Source organism: Euprymna scolopes, chromosome 2 (genome assembly GCF_053919585.1).
Source record: "Euprymna scolopes isolate OS-2025 chromosome 2, ASM5391958v1, whole genome shotgun sequence".
In the NCBI taxonomy this organism is placed as follows: Eukaryota; Metazoa; Mollusca; class Cephalopoda; order Sepiida; family Sepiolidae; genus Euprymna; species Euprymna scolopes.
In genome coordinates, this window is record NC_136483.1 from 128203951 (window position 1) to 128224014 (window position 20064).

Here is a 20064-nt window from a genome sequence, read left to right on the forward strand (position 1 = left end):
AGCTTTTCTTGTCATATATTACTTGTAACAAAACCTTCAATATTTAATGTTGATACGAGTTTACCTTTTTGGCGTCACCATTTCTTTGTGTTTTCGCAAGTTGTATTATATTTGTATTTAATTTTTCGTGCACATGACTTTATTTTAGTTTAATTTTTGTTAATATTATTATTATTATTAATAATAATAATAATAATAATAATAATGATAATAATAATCGTTAGTTGTACCTATCTCACTACAGTCATTTTACTTTAATTTTTCTTTCGATCACTGCTACCCTCTGTTGTTCTCTTAGTTTATTTTTTGTAAGACTCTACCAAAATTTTGGAAAGCTCATTCTATAAAGAAATGTGTCGTTTTTTTCTTCATCTTTATTTGAAAGACAAAATTTCAACATCTTTATTTGCAAGACAAAATTTCAACATCTTTAAATCCTGTAGTTTCAATTTCTTAAATCATATTAAAAATGTACTTTTATTGAACTCCTGCATCGATTGTTTTAGATTAGAACATATTTCTAAATATATTTTCAAATTTTAACGAAAGGTTTTTGAGTGTGTAACAGCGAGTATTTGTTTATATTTGTAGACAGAATTTTGTGTTATTTTTCATGTTTGCAAGAATGTGCACATGTGGACGTTTATTGGATTTTCATTATGAGCGATATACATACATACATACATACATACATACATACATACATACATACATACATACATACATATTGATATATATATATTTTTGGATTAATATAAATGTATATATATATATATATAAATATATATATATATATATATATATATATATATATATATATATATATATATATATATTTATGTCTGTATATATATATATATATATATATATATATCTCGCATATTTTTAAATATAGAAAGTTTTTAAAATAAATAATAATAATTTTCGTTTTTCTTAAATAATTTAATGTTAATATTTTAATTTCAATTCTCTAATTACAATCCCAACAGACTTATCTATTTTTTGTGGTTGTGCCATTTTTGTGGTTGTGCCATTTAGATTATTTTTAATATCGCCCGATAAGTTTCCAACCATGAAGTTTTTATATTCATTATAGATAAACGTTTCTTAACCCCTTCCTAACATTTATAACTGTCTGGGTCATCTTGACATTTTAGTTCTTAACACTGATTTTTTTAAATATATTGCGTGTTTTAGTCTTAATTTGAAACTTTTCATTTTATTTTATGAAAGCATGCTGCTTCTCACTTTGACATTTAGCCATGAATATTGTTTGACTGAAAATTTTTTAAACTGTAAAACCTAACTTACCTCATTAAAACTCTATTATAGCTTGGATTTTGTTTTTGTACCTGATCAGATTTTACCCACCTGGATTTACAACTCAAAGTTTTTGCATTGATTCTTATTTACCCTTTTCTGGACTGTATCTAAATACCCTTTTACATATATATTTTTGCATTTTCATAAACTTTTCATTAACTTTTACGCAAATATAATTTGACTCATATTTTGCAGTTTCATTTTATGCGCTAAACAGCATAATCATAGTTTAACTATAATATTTTGCAAATATCTTTCCTTTGAAGAGAAGAAGACATTCTTTGAAACTCTGCAGAATAAGGAATTTCTAAATGTTCATTGTGTGTTCCTTGTTGGATAATAATTTGTTTGTAAATCCTGTTTTATGCTTAACTTATGTATATATATATATATATATATATATATATATATATATATATATATATATATATATATATATATATATATATATAGCAAATTATATTGATTCAATGAAATTAAAAAAACCTTTATTTAAATCAAGGATTTTTTTATTATTCTAAGTAAGACAAAGAACACTTTAGAAATTTTATCTCCTTATCCTTTAGGGTTTCAATGCCTATCATCTCTTCAGAGGAGAAAATATTATCATTATTCTAAATCTTCAGTTTAATTCACCCATTTAAAGGATATTATCAATGAGTATAAAATTAACAAAAATAGCACCTTATGTATTAATTGTTTGAGTTGACTGGATTTAATAGATTTAAACAGAGTAAAGAATTTAAGATGTAATTAGGTTAATTAGTTTAAGGGTTGATTTCAGCTTGAAAAACGCAGAGTTTCATTTGCTTCTTTTTCCTCTTACTTTCTTTCATTTTATTTTCTCTGCTTCTTTTTCTTTTTCTTTTTCCTCCCTTTTCCTATACCCATGCCTAACCTGACCTACTAAAGCGGCTACTCAACCTTTTTATAGCTTTTTAGAGCTTGTTTGAACTTCGTCTATAGAGGTCACTTTTTGCTATATATATACATATATATATATATATATATATATATATATATATATATATATATATATATATATATATATATATGTATATATGTTATCTCCCCCCATCCATCTCTTCATTTTAAATTTCTCTCCCCTCCACTGTCCCTTTCTACCTATTCTATCTCACTAACGTTTAATTCCATTAATACTAAGGTTTTTAATAAAAAGTTCCCACCAGACCTTAAAAAACTTTTCATCGGCCCATGAAGAAGAATTACTCCAGATATATGTCCAACTTGGATTTCTACTCTATGATGTGGATTACACAATATACAGTTTGGATCTCATTACCTCACTGCTTTAAAGGACAGTCACTTTGGATTTTACCGTGCAATTTGGAACTAAACCTTTATATCCTTTTCTTCAATTTCCCCTGCTATGTGACTTCTATTTAATCTATTTTTTATTATGATTTTCTATGTCTAACTGACTTTAGCAAATAGGGTGAATGCCATTATATCTATTTGCTAATATTTTCTCTTCTAAAGAGATGGTAGGCATGTAAACCCTATAGGATAAAGAGACAAAATTGCAGGAATATACACTTAATTCACATTCATATTGTTTAAATTACTGCGTTTTACACATGTTTCACTGAATGGCATGAACCAAACAAATCGTCAGAGACATTACACATTAGTTCATCAAAGAATGAAATGTAGTTTTTTTTTCTTGGTTCAAAAAGAAAAAGTAATTTTTAAACAAATTTGAAAAGGTTTAAAAAAACATAAAAATCAGAAATCTAGTAAAAACAGTAAAAACATCCATTTAAACATTATAGACATACTAAAATGCAGAAGAAAGCAAAACATTTTAGTTCGTAGGCCACGTGTGGCACAGGCCCATTCTTAACGTGATGTTTGAATTCATACTGAGTTATCAACATTATTAGAATTTATCTATTTATACTATTGAGAGATGAAAAAATAAAAGTATAAAAACTATTAAAGAAACTATAGAAATACAAGAATAATAACAATACACTCTAAAAACGTTGGATGAAATAATTTGTTGAATGCTAGTAAGAAATCGTTGAATTCCGATAATAAAAAAAACTTATTTTAGTCAAAATTAGAATCATTACTAAAAATATCAAATCTGTAATGTTAGGAAAGTACCCAATTCACAGCTTTTGAGAGCGTTTTAAGTAAACGAATATGTATTATGAAGTTAATTAAAAAAAATAATTAAACTACGATAATCGATTATTGAAATGGCTTTTCTTATTTGGATACTAAAATATAAGAAATAAAATAATGCATTCAAAAACGTTGGATGAAATAATTTGTTGAATAAAAAAAAAAAAACGCTGAATCAGTGCCGAAATATTTCAGCCATGTTATCCAAAATTGAAGTTTTGAATGTTTACAATATGTTACAAATCAGTTGATCTCGAGCAGAACTAAATCCAAGGTTCATTTTTTTTAACTGCGTTTGGAAATTAGCCAAACTGAAACGGGATATTTTTATTTTAGCCATAAAGTCTGTTTACTGCTTATAGACAGTTTTCCTGGCAGATATGTTATACTGTTCATTGTATAATCAAATTCGTTTGTTACTTTTCTCTGTCGTGTGAGTTTTCTTTTTTTTTCTCTCCTTACGCTTTCTTTTCTTATTTTCTTCAACAACTCTCGATTCTTCTACCTATCATATCAATCATATCATTGATATTTCTCTCCTTGTGCTCGACAGATTTCCACGCCGACTAACCAAATAGTTTTTTTTGTTATTAAAACTTTCTCTCTGAAATTCTTTGACTAAAGAATAGCATAACTTTGTGCTCTATCCTGCAACTTATTTCTCTTAATTGGTCAACTTCATATAGCGAGATTATTCAAAACAACACTAATTAATCTAATCTTTGGCTCCTTTTTGTCTCTTAACTATTCAGTCACTTTTGACGAGATTACTCAAGACAATTATGACCCAGTTTGTCTCTTAAATGCTCAGCCCTATTTTGACAAAATTATACGAGGCAATTACGGTTGACACCTGACTCAAAGGGCCAGAGGCATTATCCATGCCCTGACTTAATTTGATACCAACATATTACACAATAATTATTGCGATTTCCCCGTTTTGTCACAATACAGTTTGACCTTATCATGTTTTATCTTCAGCAGCCCTTCTATCAAACACGAGCACTCTTAATCGTTCTCTAATTTTCGCTATTACCTAAGCTACTTCGTTTGTAAACCAGATCCATTAAGAAGTCCAATCACTAACTTTTGATGACTAAATTACATTCCATATACGGAAAATTTCCTTTGTTGTCGAAATTCTTTTGGCAACAGACAATTCATCATAATCTATGTCCTCCATTTTTTAATCCAAGAATTGTAAATACCTTAAATACTTAGTGGACGCATCTTTCTACCACAGCAGCAATGTAACCACTGCATCTTTTTCTCATAAAGAGTTCTAGTTTTAGAATCAAAGGATAATATTTTGTTAACTTGACTTACTTGACCACCAAGCAATTTGTGTGTGTGTGCAGTCAGCACCAACCCTATTCAGGGTTTAACCGACTTCCTTCAAAGGAGGAAGTTTCATGGGAGTATAAAATTCACAAGTGGTCCCCAGTCGCATGTATATCACCGTTAGGGGAGATGACAACGTTAGGTTTTTGCAACTTTTTGCAGGGAGGTGTCGAAGTCCTCCTACATACAGCACCTGGACTTCCCAAATTGCTCACCCATTTTAGTAATGACCAGGCTCAACGTTGCTTAACTTCGGTGATCTGACGGGGAATGGTGTGTCAACGTGATTATGCTGTACAACCAAGCAATTTCGCTTGCCATTAATTTAAAAATTTAAAATAACTTTAAATATGCCTATTCTGTGTTCGGTATTAGATTTATAAGAATCCAAGTAACAAAATATCGAAAAATAAAAGCACCATACACGACTTATAAGCCACTCAGCAGTGGTTTATAAATATCTGATATTATTTTTTCTTCATTATCATTCATCTATTGGAAGTTCTTTTCATCATCGATTGTAAAGTTTTTGTTGTTGTTTTTTGTTCGGATGTCAGATGAGAAAGGAGATAAACAAAACAAAGAATCTGAAAAGGAAAAAGAGAAAGAAAGAGAAAAGGAGAAAGAGAAAGAAAGAGCTGCTCGAGAGGTAATTATGACAACTGCTTACAATATGATGAGCTGTAATAAAAAAAAATTCTTATTTTTATCTTTCAAATTAGCCATGCTGATTTAAAATGAAAACAGTACATTGATAATATGACGTTTATATTTACAACTTAGCACTAATACTCCTGGGAAAGGTATGAGCCCACAAATTTTCAATAAAATGATCAAAAATTTTCTGACGTCACATGTTAATAAAAGTAATGCAGAAAACAACAATCAAAATCATGATGCAGCGCACGCTATGGTTGATTGCATTTTGATTAGTCCAGGGAGCACTCACATTCTGAACTACACGTGGGAAACGTCAACACAGCTATGCCAGTATGTATAGCGACCATATTGTCTCACCCTTGCTTCAACTAATCATCCTGATCTACTTCTTTAATCCAAATAAATAAATAAATGAATCGTTTCGTTTTTAATCAGTTTTGTTTATTTTGATTATGGCCACTCCACAATATTTTATGAGGATTAATTTTTCCAGGAGGCAGTGCTATTTTCCTCTGAAACTTCACGCAGGTTGAGAGGTAATGGTGAATGAAAACATGTTTTTAGCAGTAATCTGGAGACGTCCTTAATGTTATCTATAGTCATTTTAGTTTAAGTGTTATAAAAAAATTATATTGAGTCCTAATTTGCTTGTCTTCTCATGTGGTCAGAGTTAAACACAAGACCAGTTTTAGTATGGGTAAATCCAGCTTCCCAAAAAAGAAGACTCTGGATGTCAGAAAAAAATATATAGTCGTTATTAAAAGTAACAACATACCTTTTCAAATTATTGCTCGTTTTAATTAACCTGGTCCAAATTAAAATTCTATCAAAAATATTTTTGCAAATATTTTGAATACAAAATTGTTTATCTTAATAAAAATATATTTTAAAGCAAGCTAGAAAATGTCATGAAAATTCGCCAATGTCTGATATTATTAAACGAGTAAAAGAATGTTCAGCTACTTTGCAATGTTATAAAAACCAACGTCATACAAATGAAAGTAAAACCTACAGCAAACATCAATTATTGAAGATAGAGTATCTGATCTTAGTCATAATAAGTTAAAGTTTATTGATGTATATTTCATATATTCATTATTATCATTATTTTTTTTTGTTATGTCTATTTAAATATTCCATTAATCAGGCAGCTTCTCAGCTTCTTACAAATAATGAGACAGGAGTTGATGGTGAAGAAGCCGAGGAAGCCAAGTGTAATTCCATGTATGGAGTGCCTTACATTTTAATTGATTGCCACACAAGTGATAAACCATTTATGGAACAGATTCTGAAGTCGGAAAAACTCCCACAAATATCCGAGGTAAATCTTTATATTTTACAAATAAATCTTTATATAACATCAATAATGTATATCGTGAATAAATCTTTACATATCATCAATAAATATATATTACAAATAAATCATAGATAAATTTAAGTATCGTATATAAATCTTTATATATCATCAATAAATATTAGTATATCATCAACAATTTTTTATATATCACCAATAAAACTTTTATATATCATTTAAAAAATTTTATATATAATCAATAAATTTTTATATATAACCAATAAATCTTTATATATAATCAATAAATTTTTATATATCATCATTAAATCGTTATATAATATTATACAAAAAATATTATAATATTATAAAAAAAATAATATAAAAAAAAAGAACTGGAAACAGACAGCTTGATATTAATGAGCAATTCCACAGGCAACTGAACATCAGTGGTTACTCGAACAGTGCATCTTTATATCAATGAGCACTTAAACAGATAGCCAGACTTCAGTATGTACTGGAACAGGGCAGCTTGATATCAATAAGTACTTTAACAGGTAACTAAACACCATTGGGTACTCGAATAAGGAAGCTTGATATCAATGACGACTAGAACTAGCAACCAGACGACAGTGAGTACAAGAACAGGGCAGCTTGGTATCAATGAGCACCTTAACAGGCAATCAGATGTTATTGGGTACTGGAACAGTGCAGCTTGATAAGAATGAGCACTAGAACAGAGTAGTTAGTGGGTACTAGAACAAGGAAGCATGATATCAATGAGCATTTGTTTCAGACTGTTGCATTCTTTTTATTCTCTAATATAGCTGGACTGAAACATTGTCACCAACATTGAAGCCTTTCAGCTCTTTCCTCGTTTCATAATGCCTAAGCCTCGTCTCCTGTTTTCTCCATGCTTCATTAGTTGCTTGTGCTTACGTTTTGATTTGATAGCTGGCACTGTTAACTTTGAACGACTTTGGCATCATCTTTTTGTAAGCCCTTGAAAGAACTCATTTTTTCATCGTAGGTAGGCATGACTTGGACACTGAAACATGCGTCTTGAGTGCTTTCGCGCATGCCTGTCACAAAATGCTCTCTAGAAATATTATCGGGGGGGGGGTAATACTACTTTTTCTCTTACATAAAAAAGAGAGAGAAAGACATACAGAATTTTTTAAAAATGCTCCCTTTAACAGAAAATATTTTTTTTAAAGCGGGTTTTCAATATATGTTATTTGGTGGGAATAACTTGCTTTCTTGTCGCTTCGAATATTTACAATTTGGGAGTTTACAATTGTTGTTCCGTTATCAAAAAAAAAAAATTAATAAATAAATAAAATAAATGACGCATGTGACCATTCGAACTATTAAATCCCTGAGAATTCTGCTTGGCATACTATCCTTCCGCTAAAAACTATTTGACTTTTATTTTCATTTTTCTTTTCTTTCCTTTACTGACTTTTATTCTAAAAATAAAAACAGAAAAAAATACATATCTAAAATATCTTTTCATCGTCATTTCTCTGTTGTCTCAATGTATGCTTTGTTTGTTTTTTATCTGCCGAACATAATTGGTGAATAACACTTTTGATGGTAATCTTGGCCTAGTCTTTACCTGCCTCAACGACTAAAAATAGTTTGTCTCAAAGTTGTATTAAGAAGCAGAAGTTAATTTAAGAACGAAAGCATAAAATCCCATTCTAAGGGAATGAAATGAAACTTCTTTCGTTTTTTTTTATTTTAATTACTGTAATACTTGGTTTTAATTATTTTATTCTATATTTTCACTGTTCGCCAATTTTTAGGTAATACATGCTGTTAAAATAACGCAAGATTTTGGTAGTAAATTCTTTGAACTGTGTTTTTTTTGGGGGGGGGGGACAAAGATAGCGCCATGTATTGGTTTTGGAGGTCCACCAAAATAAAAACAAATAAAGCTGTTTCGTTTCATTTCGATAATAATTCGAGGCAAACTATTTCTTTGGGCCGAATCACACCCATGGTAAGGACTCGGTCAACATTGACCTTTTGACTTACACAAGGAATATAAGAAAACTAGACTATACACAGCTTTGTTTCAGGTAGAAGTCGAATCCCCCATTGGTTTTCACTTGATGGGGAGGAAACTGGGTGGCACATCTTTGCTGGTGGGCAATCTCCAGATTTTCTTTTCATTTTAGTTATTTTTCATAGCAAACATGTAATAAGCACCAATTAATCTTTATCATCAACAAATTTTAATATACCGTCAATAACTCTTTATACATCATGAATAAATCTTTATATACTATCAATTATATTTATATGTCATAAATTGTTTGTATACTATCCATAAATCTTTAAATATCATAAATAAATCTTTACATATCACCAATAAATCTTAATATAACCAATGAGTCTTATTATATCACCATTAAATCTTATTATATCATCAATAAATATCAAAATATGAAAAATTAATCTAAATATATCACCAATTAATCTTAATAAAATGATTGTTAATATATCACCAATAAAATATATAACCAATTAATATTTATATATCAGCAATAAATTATTATATGATCATTTAATATTAATGTATAACTAATCTAAATATATTACCAATAAATTTCAATATATCATTAATAACTCTTTAAATATCACTACTCAATCTCAGTAGCAACATAAAATCTTAATATATCACCAATAAATCTTTACATATCACAAATTAAACCATTATATAGCACTAATAAATTATCAAATAATCTTAAAAGACATCTTCAATAAATATTTAAATATCAACAATAAACTGTAGAGCATCACCAGTTAATCTCCGTAAATAAATCTTAATCTATATCATTAATAAATCTTAATAATAATAATTAATTTTAATATATCTTTAATAAATCTAAATAATAATAATAATTATTAATTTTAATATATGATTAATATATTTTAATATATCATTAATAAATTTTAATAATACTAATTAATAAATTTTAATATATCATTAATAAATCTTAATAATAATTAATGAATTTTAATATATCATTAATAAATCTTATTAATGATAATTAATAAGATTTATATTAAATATTAGACATCAATAATTATTCACTAAATTTTAGTTTTTTAAGATTGTGTAAGGGGTCATCATTTTGCCCAACTTTGCATTTGAAATTTTAAATATATTTGCACAGAATTTTATTTATAATCATTTGACATCAATTATGCATTGCAATTTTTTTTTTTAGATCTTTTAAATGTGAGACATTTTCTAGAATTAGAATTATGGAATCGATTTCGTTAAAAATCCGAATAATTATTCTCTTTAATATCATTGTATTTTCATTTTAATATTCATAAGAGGACATAAAACCGGTACAAAACTGTTATGTTTGGAGAATTAATTTTGAACTATACTGGGCCGGGTATTTTTCTATTCTACGCTACAGTGCATTCGGTTATGAAATATTTATCCAAGAACTATCCAACATATAAATAAATATAAAATGAGTGCAGCAATTTAGTAAACAAATGCAACACACTTTTCTCCCAGAAATCTTATGATTCAACGCCATTGTACTATTGAATCTTTTTTTTTTTTTTGTCTTTTTCTTTTTAGGTTTTAGAAGGTCTGGGACTCGGTCCCAAGGGTCCACCAATCCCTCCTCCTGCAATATTTGCTGTGGTACCCTACCCAGTGAAGAAACGGGCTTCGGCTACAGCGGACATTTCCAAACATTACACATTCATTGCATCTTCTCCTGATGATCCGTAGGTTTGTTTTTGTGCTACATCTTCAAAGTTTTGTTTGCAATTTTATTTGTTAAGAGAAATGTAATTACATCACAAAATCACAAACGAAAGTCATCACTAACTCCCGAGCCACACACGTTCGCTTCTTATTTCATTACTTTAGACAAATATGGCCACACAATTTGAAGTAAATAAACACATTATTACTTTCTTAAACAATTTAGTGTTTAAACTTGAAGGATATAATTCGAAATGAACTTAGAAGTGTCCACTTTCACCAACAATATTAACACAGATGATTCGATCAGTTATGAAACGTGGGAGAATATTTGGAAAAGATGTGGAAGTCACTGTTACGAACAGCAAACAATAATGGATTTCTGTATGAAGTTTGAATTGCGTGAAGTTGTTTCCTGTGACTTGTTTTTTTTTTTTTTTTTTTTTTTTAATTACATTTTCACCCCAAACAAGGCGCATTGCCACTTTGGTGTAGGGGGCTACTATCAGGGGCAGCAACTACTGGGGCACTATGTTGGGATTTGGGCAGCAAGATGTCGGTTCACGTTGCACTGAAATTCTGCATGTAAGTACAGTTGGGGAAGCAGGAACTTGGAATGGAATTCCAGAGTCTAGCGGTTCTGGGGAAGAAACTACTGGAGTAGAAAGATCTTTTACATCTAGGGATCTCTACTGTGTGCGGGTGGGATTTAGCTGCCTGTCGGGTTTGTCGAGAGTGTCTACGTCGTGGGGGCACAAGTGTCGGCAGTTCGTCAGAGCATTCACCATTAAAATACTTGTAGAACAGGCAGAGGGATGCAACGTTTCGTCGATTGGACAGAGGCTGAAGCTTAGATGCCAGTTCAGGGCCTATCAGATTGGCGACTCTTTTTTTAACCTTGTCTAGGAGCGAGAGACTAGTAGCAGATGCACCGGCCCAAATGTGACAACAATACTCCATACATGGGCGAATGGTGGCCCTATAGAGGTACAGGATACTTTCAGGTGTCAGCAGTTTTCTAGCACGGTAGAGAGAGCCTACCTTTTTCGCAGCGGCCCTGGTAATGTTTTCAATATAATTGTTCCAATTCATGTTTCCTGTGAACGTTAGGCCAAGCAGTTTGAAAGATGTACTCTCAGACAGGGAGTCACTGGCCATTGCTATTGGTGGCAGAGAAGGTTTCTTGTAATTATTGAAGGAAACCAGTTTAGTCTTGGCAGCATTGAATGTGACCATCCATTTATGTCCCCATTCCACTACAGATTGGAGGTCATCCTCTAGTGTTTTTGCCATTTCTTTAGATATGTGTTCATTTGTTTTCCTGTCATGCCTGTTATAGAGTGTAGTGTCATCAGCATATATACCCATCTCATAGGCAGTTTTGTCGGGGAGGTCATTAATAAATATTAGGAACAATAGAGGTCCAAGGATAGACCCCTGAAGCACTCCCGCATTTATATCACACTGTTTAGACGTACGACTGTCGAGGACAACCTGGATTTTTCTCTTATCTAAGAAGGAGTTAAGTATTCTACCAGTGATACCGTATGATTTAATTTTCCTGAGGAGACCCTTGTGCCATACCCTGTCAAAAGCCTTAGATATATCTAGAGCTACTGCTCTGCCCTCCCCCGCTTTGTCCAGTGAATGGTATATACGTTCAGAGATTACAGTGAGGATGTCAGCTGTGGAACAGGCTTGTCTAAATCCATATTGTTTGTCAGTCAGAAGTTTAGCATCTGTAAGGTGCTGGACTAGAGCATGGTTAATTATGGTCTCAAATATTTTGGCGAAAAGTGGGAGGAGGCTAATGGGGCGATAAGGGTACTTCTGCACTTTAGTGCTGGTTTTCTATCAGAAAACGCTGGATTATAATGAGTGAGCCAGAAGAGAGACGCCAAAACGCAGACGTTAAAAACTGGAAGAAAGAATAAATAAAGAAAAAAAAACAAGGAAAATGAATAAATCCAGGCTAGTAATTTTAAAACCACAGAAAACGACCTCGCTTTTTGTTAGGAAAACCGGTTGCTAGCAATGGAGAGAAGATGCAAAACATGTCGGCGAAAGTGCATCATGAAGAAACGAAACGTAAATGATGGTTTTGGCTAGAGGTGCACTAATCACCACTGTAGACAATGTACGCCCTTGCGCCATGTCACCTTTTTCGAGATCTCTCATTTCCTGCTACCTATGATTATATGAATTATATATTTGTGGGCGTTCAAAATGGCAACACACAAAAACCTGTGGCGAGAGTACAATATCAGGTCGGATCACACTCACCGACTGGAAAAACATCCTGAGGGATATTTGCCAAGAATATTTCTTTAAGAATCCCCAGAAGATCGAAGGCCCAAGGCACATAGTGGAAGTTGATGAGTCCATTTTCAATAGACGAAAACATAATGCCAAGAGGGTCGTCGAACTGCTCTGGCTCTTCAGAGGATACAACCCTGCTGAGAAGGAGGATTTTCTTCTCATAGTCCCAGACATCAGAAAATTACGAACATCTTACAGTTAACCACAGCCTTCATTTTGTGGACTGTACGATTGGGGCTACCACTGATCAAGTGAAGAGGATATGGTAGAAGGCGAAACAACGAAATAAAAGAAAGTGTGGAACCAACTGTGATCTGCTTGACAGTTATTTTAGTGAATTTATGTGGAGACAAAATTCAGAAAGAATCCTTTTGTTTGTGTCATAAAGCATATAGCAAAAAGCTACCCGGTTAAGGAACTTCCTCCCCCTACATTCTCTAACAACCTTTCTCAGCTACTTGACTTCAACCGGTAGAAAATACTATCCTTAAAGAAATAGCCTATTCTCAGGAAACCGCATGTTGCCTCAAGAAAAAAAAAATATATATATATATATAAAAATAAAAATAAAGAGACTTTTTGCTGCAAACAAAAATTGTTTTACAAAAGCTGCAGTTGTTGGCTGCCCAAAACTTTTATTTAAAAAAAAAAACTTTAATTACCCCCCCCCCCCATAATTGCCTAAAAAGATAATAAAACAGTAAAATATTTGTAATTCTTACGGTAGGTTTCTGTTTTTGTGTGTTTTTTTGTTTTTTTCATTCATTTTTTTATACTTGCGTTTACTCGTTATAGTACGGCGGTTATTTTTTTCTTGACTCGGCTCATTATAATCCAGCATTTTCCATTTTTTGTTGGGCGTTGCCGAGTACAACTCACAGAAAAACGGGCACTAAAGTGCAGAAGCACCGTAAAAAGAGAAAATCAATATAATAATTAAATTTGGCAAAATGAATTTTATAATTTTAGAATATCTGAAATTCAAACATTTTAAAATAGGCATTTGCTTCTTATTCTGTTTCACACCTTGTGATTCTATTTAACTCATCGACGGGACCTTGACTAATGCTAAAACTTTTGCAAGTCAAAATGAACCTTGGAGTAATAGTAAGTGAGGAATGACTTTCCAATCTTCCAAAATTGGGTCCTCACCATCGAATGGCGTTGAATATTGGATTCAGAATATCAGATTGAATTTTTTCTTTCACAATTCTTTACCTAGAGCTGTAAGTAATGATGGCTGGGTATTTGTTGAGTATACATTGAATACAGGGTGGAACAATAAATTTGTTGGCCTAAAAAAACAAGTCAACAGCTTTATTTTAAAACTTTTATTGAAAAAATTAATTCAGGTAACTTGATTATGTAGTAGAGCTAACATCTATTCAATGTAGCCGCTTTCAGCCTCAATCACTGCCTCGATACAAATCCAGAACTGGGAGAATGTCTTTTTCACAAGCGCCAGCAGGAGCTCGGCGAATACTTAGCAGATGGCGGTGATCAGACTGGCTTTAGTGTTGTGGGAGATAATGTTGGTGATGTTCTCAATGTATGACCAAACGAAGTAGTTCAGTGAGTTCAGGTCAGGGGAGGGGGGCAGTGAGAAAAGGGTACAAAATCGTAGCACTCCTTCTGAAGACAAGCCTGGCTCTCTTTGGACTTGTGGGCTGGCACCAAGTCCTGCTGCCACATCCAGGGTCTGCCAGCAGCCACCTGATTGCTCCAGGGAATCACCACACTCTTCAGTACATCTAGGTACATTTTAGTGTTGACTTTCAAGCCGACTTTATAGATGTGAGGTGGCATGATGTGGCCCTCATTTAAAACCACACCAAAGACCATAACTTTGACTGGAAACTTCATTGAGCTGTGGCTTCAAGCGTTGAACCGTCCAGTTTTGCATTTTGAAGGTGCTGGCAATGGTCCTGTTGTCATAACTTGGATCAGTAGATAGCATGAGTTGTACAGCAGTGGTGCATCTCCAATCTCGTTTGTTGAATATTGTGTCACTTTCAAATGTGATGGAAGGCTCCTATCGCTCCTGGGATTTGTACACAACGGGCCAACTAGTAGATGGCCTGCAACAAGAAAAGAAAACCGGTTTTCATCAAACTGAAATGGAATCATGTCGTCTTTTCTATGGCGACAATTTTATCATTCCACTCTGATATGCTTTGTTTTAAGAAATATATAGAACGAATCAATTCTAATAAATGGATTGTGCTTCAGCATAAAATAACCTCAAAAGAGTTGATATGTCGTCAAACAACAAACAAAATTAATTTTCAAAGTAATTATTTCTATCGTTTTTTTCTTTTCAGTAATGTGATTCTTGAAGAAAAAATGAAAGAGCCTGAAATCGAAGAACTGGAAAAACCAGAAAGAGTAACACCCGTCTCCAAAGCAAAGAATACAAAAGTAACTGAAAAAGTAACGGAAAAACCACGAAGTGGACTCGATTCAAACAAGAAGAAAAATGTCAGCAAAAAGAAGCAAAATCAAGTAAAATCTCAATTTCATGTTCCATCTCCACCTTTATGTGGTGTCACGCCAAGTTCGGACGATTGCCAAAGGTAATTTGTTTCTTTTTTTTACTTATGAAATTCACGATTTTGCAATCAAATTTAAGTTCCAAAAATATATTCAAGGTTCAATCGAATATGTCGAATAAGTATAACGAACTAGTGACTAATTCAGTGGAATGTATGGCGATAAAATCTGACAAATTATTGCGAAATTATGGCTGAATTAAAAGAAGAAAATAATACAATATGTTTGGAAGCTGTAAAAAATAAAATTCCCAACTTACAATCTGAAATTAAAAATAGCAATAGAACAGTCGGGTGACAAGTATTAATTGTAGAGATAATTTCAATAGCGAATAATTCAGTAATTTCACAAGGGTTGAACTATTTTAATTTAAATTGAATTTTTTTAAATATAAAATGAACTATTAAAATATAAATTCAACTACTAAAATATGAATTGAACTATTTTAATTTAAATTGAATTTTTTTAAATATAAATTGAACTATTAAAATATAAATTCAACTACTAAAATATGAATTGAACTATTTTAATTTAAATTGAATTTTTTTAAATATAAATTGAACTATTAAAATATAAATTGAACTATTAAAATATAAATTGAACTATTTAAATATAAATTGAACTACTTTAATATAAGTATTATTTGGATTCATCAGACTACTGTTCTCATCTTGAATATGATTTTCACAACGTTTTGGTCGATGTACCCTCCGACCTTCTTAAGGTGTATCTTGTTGAACTTGGGGATGTGGACAAAATTTCGAGTGGAACCTTTTATTTACTTCACGGGGGTAGATTGCTCTTGTTCCATCAGCCATGACTTGATAGAGATCCTAAGTAATTCGCTATTGTATTTTTCGGTCGCTCACACTGAGGATTGAACTTTCAACCTTGAGAAGAATATCACTTTTTACAATTGATTTTTCCAAGTACTCTAAGCACTGCACCACAGGTCCTTGTGGACAATTCTAGTACAAATTTTAGGAGCCTTAAATCTATTATTACTAATTATTAATATACACTAATGTATACATTAATATATATTAATATATATATATATATTAATGTTTTTAATTATTACTTGTATATATTATCTATTGTTTATAATTACTGGTTCCCATATCATATTAAATTCTATACTAAGTCTACTTAGTAATTGGTTATTCCACAGCATGTGCGCTGCTTCTTTCAGTCGTCTTACTCTCCACCGTTCTTTTCTGTCTATAACTTTCCCTTCATCCCATATTGGTAGATGGTTTCACTTTTCCTTCCAGATATGGTCAGCTATACCCGACTTTTCAGTCTCTCCACATACTACGACTTTTCTATGATCTTCTAACCGTACTTTCAGTGGACAATACGTTTCACCTTTGTATAGTTATTCACATTTACATGGGGTTTCATGTACACAGTTCTTAGTCATGATTTTTTCTGTAGGGGACTTGATTCTCACAAGCTGTTTCTGGAGAGTTGAATCACTCCTGAATGCTGTCCTGATGTCCTATGGCTTACATATTCGTTAACGATTTTCAGACAAGCCCTTCCTATATGGTATACAAATTGTGGTGAGTTTCTGAATGGTGTCCTTTTGTGTCTGAACTATTCTAATATAAATTATCTATTTTAATATACATTGAACTACTAAAATATTAATTGAATTATTTTTATATAAATTGAACTATTTTAATATACATTGAACTATTTTAATATAAATTTAAGTATTTCAATACAAATTAAAAAATATACTTATAAAAATAACATTACAAAGTTCATTTCTCATCTTCAAAGCAACTGTATTGAGTCGTCGTCATTATAGTGTAAATAAAAGGGATGTTAGTACTTAAAAAAATTTACATCATTTTGTTTAAGCTGGAGATGAGATATCTTATTGGATGCAAGACATTCACATACTATCTCATATATTCCAACCGAGAGATCTTTTTAAGATTCTAACTTTTAGTACAATTGTTTGAATCTCTCTTCCATTTGGTTCACTGGGTACATTTGCCAGATAATTTTTGAAATTCTTTTTTGTGAATCCAGTTGCTCCTACAATTACTGGAATGATAGAGATCTTCCTAAGATTCCAATTTCTTTTCATGTCGTACATAAATTACATTGGTGTTTCGTTATCTTTTCATGTCGTACATAAATTACATTGGTATTTCGTTATCTTTTCATGTTGTACATAAATTACATTGGTATTTCGTTATCTTTTCATGTCGTACATAAATTACATTGGTATTTCGTTATCTTTTCATGTCGTACATAAATTACATTGGTGTTTTGTTATCTTTTCATGTCGTACATAAATTACATTGGTATTTCGTTATCTTTTCATGTCGTACATAAATTACATTGGTATTTCGTTATCTTTTCATGTCGTACATAAATTACATTGGTATTTCGTTATCTTTTCATGTCGTACATAAATTACATTGGTGTTTTGTTATCTTTTCATGTCGTACATAAATTACATTGGTATTTCGTTATCTTTTCATGTCGTACATAAATTACATTGGTATTTCGTTATCTTTTCATGTCGTACATAAATTACATTGGTATTTCGTTATCTTTTCATGTCGTACATAAATTACATTGGTATTTCGTTATCTTTTCATGTCGTACATAAATTACATTGGTATTTCGTTATCTTTTCATGTCGTACATAAATTACATTGGTGTTTTGTTATCTTTTCATGTCGTACATAAATTACATTGGTATTTCGTTATCTTTTCATGTCGTACATAAATTACATTGGTATTTCGTTATCTTTTCATGTCGTACATAAATTACATTGGTATTTCGTTATCTTTTCATGTCGTACATAAATTACATTGGTGTTTCGTTATCTTTTCATGTCATACATAAATTACATTGGTATTTCGTTATCTTTTCATGTCGTACATATATTACATTGGTGTTTTGTTATCTTTTCATGTCGTACATAAATTACATTGGTATTTCGTTATCTTTTCATGTCGTACATAAATTACATTGGTATTTCGTTATCTTTTCATGTCGTACATAAATTACATTGGTATTTCGTTATCTTTTCATGTCGTACATAAATTACATTGGTGTTTTGTTATCTTTTCATGTCGTACATAAATTACATTGGTATTTCGTTATCTTTTCATGTCGTACATAAATTACATTGGTATTTCGTTATCTTTTCATGTCGTACATAAATTACATTGGTATTTCGTTATCTTTTCATGTCGTACATAAATTACATTGGTATTTCGTTATCTTTTCATGTCGTACATAAATTACATTGGTATTTCGTTATCTTTTCATGTCGTACATAAATTACATTGGTATTTCGTTATCTTTTCATGTCGTACATAAATTACATTGGTATTTCGTTATCTTTTCATGTCGTACATAAATTACATTGGTGTTTCGTTATCTTTTCATGTCATACATAAATTACATTGGTGTTTCGTTATCTTTTCCCTCTCAGCTCTGTTTAACCCAGCATCATTGGGAACACAAACTTCTGCTAAGGTTGCTTTTCTCTCCTTCTTATCACATATCACTATATCAGGTTTAATAACTCCGTTTTCGAGGAGTGTAGCTGTAGGGATTGCATAGTTATGATGGATGGCGTATGACATTTCCGGCTATTATTTCTTATATATGTTCTCAGAACTTGTTGCTGAATTTGATATTCAACATTTTTACAGATCCTCTAGTGGAAATATTTACATACTCCATTGTTGCGCATTGTATAGTAGCCGTCCTTCAGCAAAACTTTATATCTGGATGTCAGGTGGCTCACACTCTCTACTTCTGTGTAGCAGAACCTAACTTTGTTAAGTTCATAAGTTTGAATAACAAAGAATTAGAGAGTACATGTGGTATGGAATAAATGCCCAGTTAATAAAGAATATAGAAGCGTTTATATCATGAAGGATATGATGAATGTTTTTTATTTATAAGGAAAGAAACAGAGTTTACATATGAGAATGTGTGTACATACAAAGGTGTTGAAGTCAGGCCATGTCCATGTAAATATATGTGTATGTGTGTTACATTAAGTCCTTGTGTGAATATATAGCCTATATCTAGAACATAAATGCATATATGTAGCTAGATAAATTTGTATAAATAAAATTTATATATATGCAACAAAGTCACAACGATGTACTTCGCAGCACCTGCAGCTCATCTATGCAAATGACCAAACTGTGATGTCACAGCGAAGAAAGAGAGGGAAAAGGAAAAGGAGAGAGATTTGGAACCATATGGGTAGCGACAACAAGGCGAAGCATGTGCTAGCAAGAGAGATTTGAAAAACTCATGTGGCAGCAATTGAAGTTAAGCAGACATGTTGACACAAGAGGAGAAAAAGCAAGTGTTTGACACGGCAGAGTTAACAACATGGTTTACAAAAGAAGCTTGTAAAACCAAGATGCAGGCGTTGTTTGGAAAGTACCGTGAATAAATGTCTTTTATTTCAACTAAAAAAAAAAACCCGGATTCTTATAAATCTAATACTGAACACAGAAATACTAATCTTTAAAGTTATCTTTAATTTTAAAACTAATGGCAAGCAAAATTGCTTAAGTAAGACACTTGACCTAAACATTAACCTTTAATCCTAAAACTGAAACTCTTTATGAGAAAAAGATGCCGCAGTTGCATCGCCACTATGTAGAAAGATAAGTGTTCACTAAGCAT

At 31.5% G+C, this 20064-nt stretch overlaps 1 protein-coding gene across 4 annotated transcripts in view; it reads left to right on the forward strand.

Annotated features, from left to right (window-relative positions):
- Positions 1 to 20064, forward strand: part of LOC145295994 (hydrocephalus-inducing protein-like) — an 865028-nt gene that overhangs the window by 546215 nt on the left and 298749 nt on the right. For all 4 annotated transcript variants that reach the window (XM_080141978.1, XM_080141990.1, XM_080142009.1 and 1 more), the window contains 4 exons: positions 5373 to 5464; positions 6623 to 6796; positions 10377 to 10528; positions 15149 to 15400. In XM_080141978.1, the coding sequence (XP_079998104.1) occupies positions 5373 to 5464; positions 6623 to 6796; positions 10377 to 10528; positions 15149 to 15400 (670 nt within the window). The remainder of the gene's footprint in view (positions 1 to 5372; positions 5465 to 6622; positions 6797 to 10376; positions 10529 to 15148; positions 15401 to 20064) is intronic.